General features: G+C 42.6%; 1 protein-coding gene across 1 annotated transcript; it reads right to left on the bottom strand.

Annotated features, from left to right (window-relative positions):
- Positions 1-2,421: 2,421 nt before the first annotated feature.
- On the bottom strand, positions 2,422-13,301 carry ddx20 (DEAD (Asp-Glu-Ala-Asp) box polypeptide 20). The gene is made up of 11 exons (XM_023825649.2): positions 13,058-13,301; positions 12,774-12,868; positions 11,678-11,846; positions 10,775-10,889; positions 9,314-9,456; positions 9,069-9,207; positions 7,934-7,992; positions 7,321-7,403; positions 6,573-6,678; positions 4,906-5,007; positions 2,422-4,762 (listed from the first exon to the last, which is right to left on the bottom strand). Exons 1-11 carry the CDS (start codon positions 13,251-13,253, stop codon positions 3,693-3,695), a joined length of 2,277 nt encoding a protein of 758 aa, XP_023681417.1. The 5' UTR covers positions 13,254-13,301; the 3' UTR covers positions 2,422-3,692.
- Between the last annotated feature and the right edge of the window lie 1,871 nt (positions 13,302-15,172).

Raw genomic sequence — 15,172 nt, 5'->3', positions numbered from 1 at the left:
TTAGCAGTAGAGTAACTGACTATGTTTGTGTAGCCAGACACACAGAAAATAAACAAAAACAAAGTCAATGCCAGAGAGCACTGTACCGAGACTGCCATCTGCAACGACATCTTGTAATCTACCGCCATCTTGTAATATGCTATGTTATGTAAAATGGGATGTCAGAGCGCAAAACATTTGAGCATTAGAAGTTCCTTCAGCTGCCTTGCACTCACCGTCTCTGATAGGCTTCAGACTCCCTGCAACCCTAAATAGAACAAGCAGCTACAGAAAATTAATGGATGGGCTTGCCGGAGTATCATAGCGGGTAGTACTAATGCTCACTCCTTATAGGTTGGTGGTTCATATCTTACTCCTTCTCTGTGTATATGGAGCACCCATTCTCTCTCCACATTGGATTCCTCCAGGTTCTCCAGTGACCCCCCTCCCGCAGTCCGAAGACATGTAGTTAGTCTAACTGGCATCTCTAAATTGAGTGTGAGTGTGAACATGTACCTGAACTGCAGAACACTGACATTCTATCCAGGGTTAATGCAGTGTGTCCAGTGCTGTCTGAGATAGTCTCCAAGCCACACCACCTTGACACCAACCCGGAGAAGCAATTAGAAGACGGATGGATATTATAGACATGTAAATACACAAAATTAAACAATTTATATCCTGGTGCTGATACAGGAACAGGTGCTTCTTTGTACCTCCATATGAAGTCAAGTGAATCATTCAGTCAGGATGGTGCTGCAAGTGGTCAGACCCACATGTAGGCTTGGATGCTTGATTCTTGCCCCTGCCCAATCTGTGACGTTTTTTGTATTTTTCTCAGATTTATATTGGGGTTTTTTCCACTCCTACTGCAGTCTAAAAGTATATGGTTATTTAAGCTAGCACCTCTTCATTGCCTACATTGAGAGTGGCACTGATCGACTGCCATCTAATTCTCTGTCTTGCATCCTGTGCTTCCAAGCTCACCTGTACTGGATAGATAGTTATGTTTAAAATAGGCAATAGGACTAATCATTTGCAATATCACTATTACTACCTGCCACCCCTGTTTTCTAATAATCAAATAAAGTCACCAAGCTTATACTGAAAATTTACTTTATCCAATTTGTTCTGACACAGTTACAAAAACCACAACAATTTCTATAAACATAGTTATTTGTCTGCTTGGAGTAAATGATAACACTGAATACAGGTCAAATACTCTGAATATTTTATCTTGGATAAGAAGTTGCAATGAATTACAGGGGCTTAAAAGATTAATGTTGCATAGTGTCCAAAGCTTAAACTGACTGGTTCTTCCCTCATGGCTTGACTGGTTGCTATCAATTTGTGAGGCATCAGTGCAGTGGGTCCAGTATTTTGTCACTTTTAATTTTAATACTACTAGATCTGAGTGAAAATATTTAAGAAACATTGGCTGTTTGAGTATTTTTAAATTCATTAAATTCAGTATTTCATTAGAGGAAATGGGCAACCCCAAAATATTCCACCGGGTGTGCTGATGTAATAGTCCACACTCATTTTTAGGCAGTTTGCGAAACAAGCCATTTCAGGATACTATGTTAGATTTATTATGTAAAAACATGAAGACTCACATAGACATTGGTAGAATTTAGGGCAGTGTTTCTGAAAGCAGTCCTCTGGGATGGCCAGACAGTCCACATTTGTGCTCCCTCCCATCTCCCAGGGAATTGGGAGAGCGCAAAAAACATGGCTCAACTGTGGTCCCCAAGGGCAGCTTTCAGAAACACTAGGGGACAAGTCCCCTATTCTAATAACTGGGACTTAGATACTGAGTAGCGTCGCTGTCAAAGACAGAAAAAAATGGCAGGTCAGACAAGGTCCCTCTCAAAAAGTTTGCTCTAATTGAACACATTACTCATGCAAACACTTGTGAATTTTCAGTAATCATGTCAAGCGCCCAAGACAGGCCTGGACTGGGATTAAAAATCGGTCAATGCCTTCGAGGTCCCCTATGATGAATTTTGCCAACCAGTGGGGTCAGGAGATGGTGGCCATAACTTTTGCCTACCACTCCCACCATCAATTTTGCCCGCCCACAAATCCATGACCCTCAAGGACAATGCTGGTTGTCAGATGCCCAGTCCAGTCCTTTCCAAGTTGTCCATTGGCAGCTGCAGGTACGCAAGTGATGGATTTTGCAGCTTCTGAACTGGGAAAAACAAAAGGTTTGCAAAACACAGTGGAAACTGAAAATCAGGCTAAGATTTACTTTACCTCAGATACTAATTTCTACCAAAACAGACAGTCAGCAGGTATTCAACATTTCTCTTTAGCATGAACTTATTTCAGTTTCAGATAAGAGTTTCTACAATCGTCATTGTCTGGTTTTATGAACTACTAAGTATTGATACTGCCAGTGTCTGATTATATAACTTAGAAATGACTGCAAAAACAATGTGCATAGACAACCTGTTTAATAGGAAAAGAAAAATGAAACTGTGTGGTAGGTCATCGCATTGAGATCGTAGACGACTGAAAGATTTGCAAAAACTAAACGAATGTGATTAATCCATCGCATTTCCAGTCAACAACAGATTTCCAAAATGTCTAAAGTTTATAATGCCGTGAAAAACTTTATTATCGCATTGCCTCAAGACAGAAAAACTATGCATTTGCCACCAGGTTAACAAAGACTGCATTGTTGAGCATTTGCAAAGTTTCATTTGCACATGCTGTCCAGCACAAGAGCAGATTTCCCGGGTTGCCAAAAACAAGTGTGAGAATCAAAACAGAGCAATGGGCAGCCATTTGTATGACGTCCACCATCGTCAAAGAAAAGTGTAACGTATAATTCATATCCAAAATGTCATTCATGGCACTAGATAAAGCTAAAGACTTCCTTTAAAACATGGTTTTAACGTAAATACTCAGACTGGTTTGTCTTTTAATGGCAAATCTTGCTTCTACCCACATGGCATCATCAGCTTTGGCCAGCCTGCCCGTGTCCTCGAATACGTTTTCCGCAGGTTAAGTTTCAGTGCGACTGGTCTGTAGGCTGGCTGCAATCTTTATGAGTGTGTCCCGAATTACTAGATACTTACTGTTACGCATAAGTGCACTTTAAATTTTTGAAAGTTTCCCACAGAGGTCAAATAAAGATTTGAGAGTGCTGTTAAAAATGGAATGGATGAAGAGATTTTATTTTTGATCCAGTATAAAGGGATTATAGAAGGTCAGCGGAACTACCCAAGCATTTTTTATTTTTTATTCTGACCCCTACTGTCCATCCACCACACAAACAGTCCACCTACACACCAAACCCAGTCTTCATCAACTAACTAGCATCATTTCACTGAAAAGGGCCTTCTGTCTAAACCAGTGTTTCCCAGCCCGGTCCTTGGGACCCCTAGACGGTTCATGTTTTTGCTGCCTCCCAGCTGGGAGGGAGCAAAAACATGGACCGTCTGGCAGGGAGGTGGGAAGGAACAAAAACATAGGGTCCCCAAGGACCAGGTTGGAAAATATTGGTCAAAACTCTCATGTTATCCTCCCAGTCTTGACTCATTAATTTAGGACATTTTTAATCCCTTCTGAAAATTATATATATAAATAAAATAAACCATCATCTGTAAAAGATCTTCATCTCTTGGTCTGGGGTTTTCTAACGAACTGAGTTATATTTTTTAACAATCAAAGGAATCCGCAAAAATCTAAACCAAAAAGACCGGTTACTGTTTAAGTAGCTCCTGCATATAGATGGCATTCATTCGATATGCGGCCATCCAGCTGTAAGCTGCACTGTACCCCTGAGGGTAGCGTGTGGCCCCTGCAGCACAGTATTCCTGCCGTGCCTGATGATAGGCCTGCCTGAGATCCTCATTGCCCTCTGCATCATCGCAGGCCTCCTCTCTGGCATATTTCTCCGTCTTCCTGTCTTTTATCTTGCAGGGTCTGGTGTTGCTATTTCTGTGTCTCCAGTGTTTCCCTTGAGACTCATCCTCCAGATATGCTTTAGGGAGGGAAGCTGGTTGCTCTATCGATGCATCTAGGTTCTGTAACCGATCAGCAGGCGGCCCGTTGGTGAAAGCTTTCGAGCCACAAACAGATCCCTCATCCGTCTCTGGACTGCTCATTATACTCTGGCCCTCACTCCTTTCCTCTTCTGAATCTGAGCTTGACTCAGAGGATCCCTCCGTAGATGCAGCAGAGACTGAAGAGGTTGATCCAGGGGACAAAGGAGAAGAATCCCCCTCTACTGACTGATCCCCAGCTTCTCTTCTACCATTCACTTCAGCAGCCGGCGCACTGCTCTGGAGCCTTTCCGGAACACTGTTCCCAGTATACTGATACACCACCTCTACGGTCCGCCCTGGGCCTTCAGTGATGAAGCTCTCATAGTCAGCCACCACTTCATCAAAGGGCATGGCAGAACATGCTTTTACTTTGAAGGAGGACAGAGAAGGAATCTGAGGCACGTCGTGGGGTTTCGTCTCCGGTTGCGCGGCTTTTGGGATGGACTCATCACGCACATTCGTTGTTCTTTTTGGCTGCTTACTTGTCTTTGTAGTAACTCCAAGGTTGGAGCTTTTTACCGGCTGCCTGGGAGCAGTTTTCTCCTGGCGCTGCTCGGCACCGGAGTCCTCCGGCTGAGATGGTGCCGAAAGGGCAACCTCACGTTTTATCGGTCTCTTCTTCTTCTCAGACCTGGCGAAGGATTCGAGAGCAGGGCCCATCTTAAGGTTTTCAACAGTGACATCCCAGTCACAGGGCTCCTCCATCAGTCCAGACGGGATGGGATCTGAAGAAACGCCAAGCGGGGAAAAATTTAAAACAGAAAGCAAAACAGACTAACCAGCAATAATTAAAAAGCAGTCCATCAGTCTTTGTGCAAATGAAATGTCACATGTTAGTCAAAATTAAAGCTGCACAATATTTGAATACCTGGTAGGCAAGAAAGACTCAGATTGCCCTTTTGTGCAATGACCATCAACTTGTTCTCCTCCTCTCCATGGCAACAGTACGTCACTGCCAGTCCATAAGTACCTGGAACAAAAGGAAGATGCTATTATAAGATACTCAATAAATGCAATAATGTCACTACTGCATACTGCCCTCACCTATCTGACCCTCATGTAGAAACACAGGCACATTTCATTGTAAATTTTTTTTTTAGTAAATAGTAAATTCTATTTACAGATGTGCACTGTATTGATTTGTATAAAAAGAATGAAATCTCTAAATGAAACACTGACATGTTAACGTTAATCCCAAACATGATATGGGCCAAGCCTGCCCGTTACCCAAGAGTCACATCCTTCACACAGGCAGTACAGTAACAGCAGAACTGGGAATATGGACTATTTTTTTAATAGTCCCGAAACCCCCGTAGCTGAGAGTGAGGGGTGGAGGCACACAACAGCTGTTTGCTACCTGTAGTCATGGAAATGAAATTCGCAGGTTCCTTATGTTGTACTTAGGGTTAACATTGACATTAGAATTTAGTGATCAGTGTTGACACACCACAGTGCACAACGAAATGTGTCCTCTGCTTTTAACCCATGTGACATCGTGACATAGCAAGGGGCAGCTAATTCAGCGCCCGGGGAGCAGTGCTTGGGGGCGGTACCTTGCTCAGGGTACCTCAGAGGTGCCTTGCTGGTCAGGGATTCGAACCAGCAATCTTTCAATTACAAATGCACATCCCTAACCATTAAGCCACCACTGCCTCCCTTAGGGTTACACCTATGATTATGCCCCTAGGGCTGGAATTACCGTATTTTTCGGACCATAAGACGCACCTTTTCCTCCCCCAAGAGGGGAGAAAAAGTCACTGCGTCTTATGGTCCGAATATTGCTCTGCTCACATGCTTTAACCCTCTGGAGTCGAATGCATAGTTGGCAACGCAGCGTACTTCTTGTGTCTATTTCAGTTTATCTCTCGCTGAAATCTTAATGTAGAATCATGAAAAAACGCTGGCTAAATCCGTAATCTGTCTTCTTTTCAAAACGTCCATTGTCGGAAGTATTACAGTTTTTAAAATTAGGTTAAATCGGCAAAAAATTAAACTATGTCCCCTTACTTTGTTTTACCTGCATCGGGGGCGTGTAGTACCGCTCTCACCCGAAGATCGCTATTCACATTCTAAATAGCCGCATTAGCGCGTATTCAAATCGCATTCGCATGGTAATTTGGTGAACAACGCAACGGTGAAACGCGATCCAAATACATCCCCATCAGCGCCATAAAAGGGGGGAGGGATGTTGCCAGGTGTCAATGGATCATTCATACTCATGAAAGTTTTTTGTTACTGAAGTGTCTCCTTGTTTCTTTGTACTTTTATTGTTTTTTACTGACTTTATTTGTTAATAACAGTGATAATGGTTCTTAATGCTGCTGTTGACTACTGTTCACTGTACATGGTTGACGTAAAATATTGTACGACACTATTTGGGTCAGAATCTTTTTTTTCTTCATTTCCCTCCCCTACAACTAGGTGCGTCTTATGGTCCGAAAAATACGGTATTCGTTTTGAGCTGTATCATTCCATACCAGCTTTGACACGTCACTGTTGACGAGGACACCTGTCAACAGCAGAATAGGTATGTACCAAAGCGGCCTGCTCGCCCAACACGGTGCATGTATGTCTGATGGTCTTGCGGCACATCTAGGTTGATGACTAGGTTGACCTTCTCTGCATCGATCCCCCTAGAGGTCTGGGGACACCAGCAAAGGCAAAGGACAAAAGGGGAAGTTAGAATATAAATATCAATGCTCACTCTCCTGCTCCACACAGGGACAATACTCAGTCAACTTCTTTTGCACATCATACAGCTGCACATCACCTGACACATAATTAAACGGGATGTGGCTAAAGCATAAAATTTCCACCAGACCAAAAGAGAAGCCCACTGGCAGCTATGTCAGTTAGGAAGGTGGGCATTAGGGTGTGTGTATGGATTATGTATATATGACATTGTGGGGACCAAATGTCCCCACTTTGGTCCGCTTAATGTAAAAAAAAAAAACCTGTTTTTTTTGGTATATTTTTTTAATTTTTATAACGCACCATGGGGGACCTGTGTGGAATGACATTTCAATACACTGTATACTGTGTATATTGTTGTATTGACAAACAGATCTTGTATCTTGAAAATGTGGGGACCATTTTATAAAAATCTATGACAGCAATCAAAAAGTCTTGTACTTTATTTGTTTACATATTTTTAGGGTTGGGTAGGTGTTAAGGTTGTCATAGTTGGGATTAGGGTTTTTCCCATTGAAACGAATGAACGGTTCCAACAAAGATATGAATATAACCATGCGCGCGTGTGAGGGCGTGACAGAGATGGACTTGCCAAGTCGGTGGAGATGAGCACACGACACTGGTACTGCCTCAGCTTGGCCATGGCCTCCAGCCTCTGGTCCTGACTCAGGCTGCCTGACGGGTAAATCAGAGGGAGCACATTTATGGAAAAGCTGCTCATGCAAACAGGTTGAAGCCAAAATGCTCCCACACAGCAACAGACTATTCAGTCACCCCTAATTAAGGGCATCTTCAGCAGGTCTTGGGCGGCCAAGACTCGTCGAGGCAAGATGTGAATGACGGCTACTGTGTCACAAACGGCAGATACTTCTAACGATGGTTATGGAAGAAATGTGTCACAGCACAGTGCATGGAACTCTGGTGCACAGGGGGCAGGAGAGCCACGGGTCAGACTTGGTAGTCCAACGCATCCCACAGATGATCGGCATATACCAAGTCATCCAGATGACGGACAGAGAACAGGATGCACCGATCTTCTTCCCTTGATCCTTCGACAGTGGACAGGGGTTAGCGTGGGAACCCTGACGGGTTTGTGGCCACGTTTCACATGGGGGTGCTCGTAATATTTTGAGTCACTGGTGTACAGGTTTAGGATAGAGCCCACTGTAAAGCTCCCAGCACTAATGATGCGGTCCGGTACTTACCAGAAATGCAGGTGGCAGGGAGGCCCTTCTGCGACAGGATATCAGCCAGGTGCTGTGCCCTAGGACAGATGAGAATTTGTCAGTGGCGGCAGAAGATGAATCCCTCAAGATGCAAGAGTTCTTTGTCAGCACATTCACGTACAAATACAAAAAATGTGCACAAAGACTATGATTTGGTGCAAATGTGCAGAGTAGTGCAAGTAGTGCTTGTGAAAATGTATTAAAAGAAAAGACAAAAAGGCATCAAATAACATCACTGTAGAGTAGTTGGGGGGGGGGGGGGGGTCTGATGGGGGTAGCGGCAGTCTGAGGCTGGGGGGTGACTAGTGGGGGCAGTGCTGGTCCTGGAGGGGGGAGGCAGGGTACTGAAGAGCCTCACTTCCTGGGGAAAGAACCTGTTGCAGTGCCTGGCAGTGACAGTTGAGATGTTCTGGAACTTTCTGCCAGACGGAAATATTTTTGTTTGCACAGCGGATGACATGTTTCCTGTACAGTTAGGTGACGGTTGGGAAAGGAGGCCCCATGATCCTCTCTGCTGTCCTGATTATCCAGTGCAGGGGCTTGCGGTCAGTGACACCGCAGTGCCCGAACCAGACAGTGAAGCAGCAGCGGGGGACGCTCTTGATGGGCCCTCGGTAGAGTGTGGCAAGGATGGGAGGAGGGAGGCTGGCCTTCTTTAGCCTTCAAAGCAAGTGGAGACACTGCTGGGCTTACATTCTTCGTGATGGAGGTGGTGTCCAGTAGAGTTTGTCTGCCATGTGCAAACCCAGGAGCTTCACACTGCTCACTATCAACAGGGAAGCTGTTGATGTTCAAGGGAGAGCGAGCAGCAGTGAGCAGTGTGAAGCTCCTGGGTTTGCACATGGCAGATGAACTTTCCTGGACCAGCTCCATCACCAAGAAAGCCTCCCTGGGTCCTTCCCAAACATCACTATTTAAACGACTATACGAGTCACTATGTATTTTGTGATGCATAAGTGTAATGTGTACTGTGTGATGTGTACTGTGTGATGTGTACTGTGTGATGTGTAGGGCTATGTGCACCATAGCTTCGCCACGAGATGCAACAGACCAGCAGACATTAACAGGCCAATATTCTGTCATATTTACAGTATCTGATGGAAAAATGGGGTACCTGCTATGAAGATTGGAGAAGACCAGGGCCTGGTTGAAGGGAATCTTGCTGAAGAGATCAAACAAGTGTTGGACCTTCTCCTCAAAGATCTTATGGGGCAGCGGGTGGGAACGCACCAGTTTGTAAAATTGCTTCAACCCTGAAGACCAATATAAATAAATAAATTTAAAAATTTTAATACGCAAATAGGTTCAGCTGCATTTACTGAATTTATTCAGCATTGCTATTGTAATTGGGTATCCCACCCATCAAGCTGGGGTCAGTAGCATTAAGTCGCACAAAGGTGGGGTCTCTCATGTAGCGCCCCAGGTTCTGGGCCAGAGACTCAGGATAAGTGGCAGACAGGGCTAGCATCTGCTTGCTGGCTGGTAGAGTGGAGTATATCCAGCTGGAGGAGAAGAAGGACAGAGTCAGGATGCCAGCAAGGAAGACGGAAATGAGACTGAATAGTACAAGAGCAGAAAATGATTGTGATGGGCAGCTATGTACAGCTATAGGTGCCGATTCTCAATGCCAGGCCAGCAACTAGGGCTATATTCATGATGAAGGCATGTAGGTTTAAAAACAGACTGAATAATCAAAAAGGTAAACTTTGCAAATAACTATAAAATGTCAGAAACCAGTAAAAACTAAATAAGTCAATTAAGATTAACTTTTGATAAAAAGAATCCATAATGCCTTTGGCTCGACTTTACTAAAGACCTCTTTTAAAGAGTCAGTAAAATGGTAAAGCCACGTTCAAACTACACTGTTCCGTGTGCACTTTTGGGCTGAGGACAATTATCCATGGGGCAGTTTGCCTTCATACTGCATTTGGCAGATGGTCACGGTCGGTATATGCATACAGCAGTGAAACTCCACCAGACCAGGAGAGGGCAGATGTATTGCAACAAGCACAAACACAAGAAGTGTAGTGAAAAGGCGGGAAATTTTATGAACACTATTAAAGTTATTTGTCATGGCTTGGGCTGCATTACTGTAAAAAGGCAAACCACAGTACTTTGAAATCCTTACGACAAAATTAGCCAGAACCCCAACCCCCCCCCCCCCTGCAAATTTTATGGCCAAGATTTCAAAATGCCACAATAGTGCAGCTTTTTAAAATACCACATAAGTCGGTATGTCTGGACTGTATAAAACATTAGATATGCAGATACCTCCGACCCTCCTCATAACTACTACAACAGCTATTCTTCCTCTACTCTTTAGTCGTTGGCCACTGATCTGTAAAAGCCCACTCTGCAACTTACTAGAAATACCTAATCAATTATCTTGCACGTGCACGGTCGACGTGCACGGATGCACAAGGTTTCCGCTAAACATAAAAATCTGGGCTACACACGCACAACCGCGGCCGTCGGCAGCCGTCCCCCGATGACATTACGTCACGTCACATCACGTCCCCTCATCTGCAACCGAAAGTGCGCACAGAAAAGTAAAGTATGAATTGGCCTTAACTCTGCTTATGGCAGGTAAAATAAGGAAAATACAATAAAACGTGTTTGACAGCAACTAATAAAAGAACAAACTGAAGGGACATGCTTCCTCCACGGTATTCTGGGGTTCAGTAATGCAACTAACTCTTATGACCAAAGGCCAGGCCACCAAACATCTTCATATTACTTTACTAAAGCAGAGACTTGAAACTGTCATTACTAATGGTAACACAAATACATTTTTCAAAATAAAAAATATACATGTCTCACTTGATTTGGTCCTGGAAGCTGCCCTCTTCCAGCAACTTGTCAGCCTCATCCAAGACAAAGAGGCGAACGGCTGATGTAGACAAGAACCCCAAATCAATCAGCTGCTTCACACGTCCTTCACAGCAAAAAAAAGAAAGAAAAAAAACACACAGACAGTGAATTCAAGGCAGAAGTCACACACAAATTCACACAAGACTGGAGGTCACGTAGATCCCCATACAAGATACTTGAATTAATTCCATCCATCCATCTTCTGCCACTTATCCGGGGTCGGGAAGCGCCCAGACCTCCCTCTCACCAGCCACCCCCCCTCCAGCTCCTCCAGGGGAATACCAAAGCCATCCCAGGTCAGGCCAGAGATATAATCTCTCCGGGGCTGCCTCGTGGCCTCCTCCTAGTTGGATGTGCCCAAAACACCTCCCCAGGGAGCCGTCCACGAGGCATCCTACATAGATTCCCAAACCACTTCAACTGACTCCTTTTGATGCAGAGGAACAGCAGTTCTACGTCGAGCCCCTCCTGAATGTCCAAGGTCCGCATCTCTAAGGCTGAGCCCAGACATCCAGCAGAGGAAACTCATTTCTGCTGTTTGCATCTGCGATCTCATTCTTTCAGTCACTACCCATAGTAAGTGAGAGTAGGAAAGGTAGATCGACTGGTGAGTCAAAAGCTTTTACCTCCCAGGTTGGATTCCATCAGTAAAACGTTCCATCTCTACCAAGTGAGTAAAATAATAAACAGTCAGCTTTTTAAGCTTAGTATTAATCTGAATGCTGAAATAATTCAATAAAAATGAATCCTGTCATTTACTTTAGATACTGCCTGTTCCGACTGTGGTCTCACAAGCAGGACTGTGATGCTGATATCAGCAGTCCAAGAAACTATGACAGACTCAGGACTCACCCGGGGACCCAATAGCAATGTGGCATCTCTTCAGTCTCGCTTTGTCCTGGCTCACCGGTGTTCCCCCTATAAATACATGACACTCCAGTCCGTCCATGCAGCTGCCGATCATCGTGATCACCGAATGGATCTGGACTGCAATCTCTCTGGTGGGTGCCAGGACAAGCACCTGTTACAAATGCATCGGAAACCCATCATGAATCATAAGTGCAGTTCGAATTCTACAGTCAGAATACATTTATATTAAGACAGTTACAGCCAATGAAAACAGGACAGAAAACTGCATAAATATTCCAGAAATTTCTATGAATGCCATGACTATAACAATCTGTGAACACATTCACAACACATTATGATGCATTAATAAAGCATTATAACCGTGCCTATAAATATTTATATAAACAGACAACACATTTTACTCATGTTTATTATGCATTATGAATGCTTTATGAAGCTCTCATCTATAATGCACTATAAATACCATTATAATGCTGTACAAAGCATCCTTAATTCTTATGTCGACCATTACAATGCATTATGAAGGTATCTATAGTGCATTACAGATAACTTCATTGGAGTTTATGAAGTATTATAATGAACACTATAATGTCTTGTAACTGTCAAGAGACTGAAATGCTATTAAATCTTATACCGACTATTAGAATGAATTATGAAAGTATCTATAATGCACTATAGATGACAGTTTCAAGTAAAGTTTTACTGAATTTTTCTCCAGTGGTGGATAGAGTACCCGAAAACCATATTTGAATAAAAGTAGGGACACCTTAGAAAATGACTCTGCTAAAAGTTAAGCCATCCATTAAAACACTACTTGAGTTAAAAAAATAAAAAAATAAAAATCGTATGTATCTGATTTTAACAATACTTGAGTATTAAATTTATTTAGCATCGATTCAATGACTAGGTATTTTATGCACAACGGGCGTCCCCCAATGGTAGATTTTGGAGGGGCTATGAAGCCCCCTGAATCTGCCACGCTATCTGTATTCCTCCGACACCGCTGTATATAGTAACGAAGTATTCCACACCACTGCTTTTTCTTAAGATGAGGTTGCTTAACGTTGTTGCAATTCACCTGTGTTGCTAGATTCTGTATGATCAGAGAATCCAGGGAGATAGTGGCGAACACGCAGGTCTTCCCCGTGCCAGACTTGGCTTGAACAATCAGATCTTCAGTGAGAAGGGAAATAAAAACATAAAACCAGTAGGAAGTCAAAAAACTGTCACCAATTATCATTAAACAACACAATTTGGTTCCAGACGAATTAATTGTATCTGGCTATAATATGACAGATTTAATAGTTAATTACTTCTCAACAAATGCGCCGCCAACACTCGTGGATACAGACTTGAACTTACCCAGTCCACATCGCCCAAGCGGGATGGATTTTAGCTGGATCGGAGAGGGTCTCTGGAAACCTGCAGCAGTGAGTCCATCGAGGACGGGCTGAGACAACAGCAAAGAACCAAAATCAATTCCTTCAGACAACAGAACATCATCAGTTCTTTTGCGTGATTCAATATCATGAGCTACTTTCTTCAAGGAAGCCGCCATCTTTGCAAACAATCAGAATATCGCGATACTTCGGCTCAAAGAAACTGCCGTTTTATTGGCTCAAAATTGAGCTGTTGTAAGGACTGCAGAGTGAACATATTATAGACAGTCATAAATCTAGCGTCTAGTCAGGTCATAGATTTTCAATCTTCCTATAAAGTTTTTGGGAGCTTCGTATTTATCAAACACCTAGGATGTTATTCAATCTAAAATTGCTACGCCCTTCGTGTTGCACTTACCATATTTCAACGCTAGATGGGAGTATTATAACAATCTTCAAGTACCTTTAACAAAATAAGAACTTGCGTCACCATCAGCAATTATACTTAAAATGAATATGCCATTCAGAATTGAATTCAATAATTATTCTCAACGTTTTACCAAAATGCCAGTGAAATTAAACAAATAAATAGATAAATAAAATAATGTCCTTTTATAGATGTCATTTGCATAGACTGTATAGACATGCACAATTCTGCACAGTAACTTAAACTTAAATATCCAAGGTAGTCAAGTGAGGTTGGGGAGCATGCACTGGTTAGAGCGTGTTGCCACGCCCACCATACCACGAAACACCTCGGGACAGAACATTAATATAAACTTTATATATTTTCTTCCATTAATTAAACCAGAAAATCCCAAAACCATATACTCTTCGAAGGTGTATGGATGAATGAGAAACCAAAAGAGCCAGACACTTAGCAAACAGAAACAGAATATTTGCTTCTAGAATTCCAGTGTATATCACACACTGTCTTTCCCTTGTGCAGTAATGGTATGGTTGGCCATATGCAAGGCCAGAGCTGTCTGCTGTCTCCAGGCTATTAAGCTTCAGTGGCCTAATCACACTCAGTTACCCTTGTTGGCTTAATCACATTTAGGTGTAAACAACAAATGGCCACATAAGAGAAATATGGCTGCTTTGAGAGAAAAAAATGGGAGAGTGGCAATGAGGACTTAAGTGTACCCCCTCCCCCCACCCCCAAAACAAAAATATCAAAGAATGGGTTTTCATTCGATGCTTGCCACATTTCCACATCTCCCTAAACTGGTTGACAATGAATGAAGTTTTTTTTGACCCAATCACTAGCCAGATACTATCTTACAATTGATTTTACTTTATCTGGATAGTACTTATTAATTATATTTTTTAATTGTTTTGTACAATTACAGAAATATATAACATTATACAGATGACCAAAATGTTTTCTAGATTAAACTGATAAAAATCCTTTATTTAATATGTTTTCTTTAGCACAGCTAGCCAAAATATAGGGGGTAAGAAACCACCATATTCTTAAAACCAACATAACTAGTAACTGAGGTTGATTCAATTCACAGTTAAGTAAACTACCAATGTACTATTTCTGCTGGAGCTACAACATGCTAAATCATAATGAAAATGTTTTTGTAATGCAGGATTCCTTTTTATAAATTTGAACACTTGCCCTTTAAAAAGTCTGCACAGCCCTAGTAAAAAGTAGAGATTTTATAAATGATAGGGGCTGTGGTTCAGCAGGTGTAACTTGAGTGTAGATTCAGATGAGTGCGCATGTTCATATTATCACAGTCATCAATGTATCAGTGCTTTCACTGTTGTCATTTATTGTTTCTTCTCTTTCATCAAAACAAATGATATTTTTACCTTTAACAATGCGCATTTGGACCCATCCATGGCATGCCCTCATCCTGTGTTCCCTGAGATTTTTCAAAACACCTGTGACCTTGGCTGGATTGTCATTTTATTTTCCAAGTAATGGACTGAAAGTGAGAGTGATTCAGCAGCCTAATTTGAAGAACAGTAGTACAACACCCAAAATCTGCACTGAAACTTGCAAACTGTGATTTAAACTGGCCTGGCAGTTTATGCCTAAAGGCTGTATATGTAACATTAAATTAAATGCTTTATTAATAAGTGA

This window comes from Paramormyrops kingsleyae, chromosome 6 (genome assembly GCF_048594095.1).
Source record: "Paramormyrops kingsleyae isolate MSU_618 chromosome 6, PKINGS_0.4, whole genome shotgun sequence".
In the NCBI taxonomy this organism is placed as follows: Eukaryota; Metazoa; Chordata; class Actinopteri; order Osteoglossiformes; family Mormyridae; genus Paramormyrops; species Paramormyrops kingsleyae.
Note: the sequence above shows the minus strand (reverse complement) of the source record. Positions and strands in the feature narration are given on the sequence as shown.

What these genes read in the sequence shown, in the direction of transcription:
- ddx20 (XM_023825649.2), bottom strand. Translation starts at nt 13,253, where the DNA reads ATGGCGGCTTCCTTGAAGAAAGTAGCTCATGATATTGAATCACGCAAA. An exon ending in TGCTCATCTCCACCGACTTG is followed by an intron (nt 6,679 to 7,320) that starts GCAAGTCCATCT and finishes TGGTGTCCCCAG; the next exon opens with ACCTCTAGGGGGATCGATGC. An exon ending in GAGTCTTTCTTGCCTACCAG is followed by an intron (nt 4,763 to 4,905) that starts GTATTCAAATAT and finishes GCGTTTCTTCAG; the next exon opens with ATCCCATCCCGTCTGGACTG.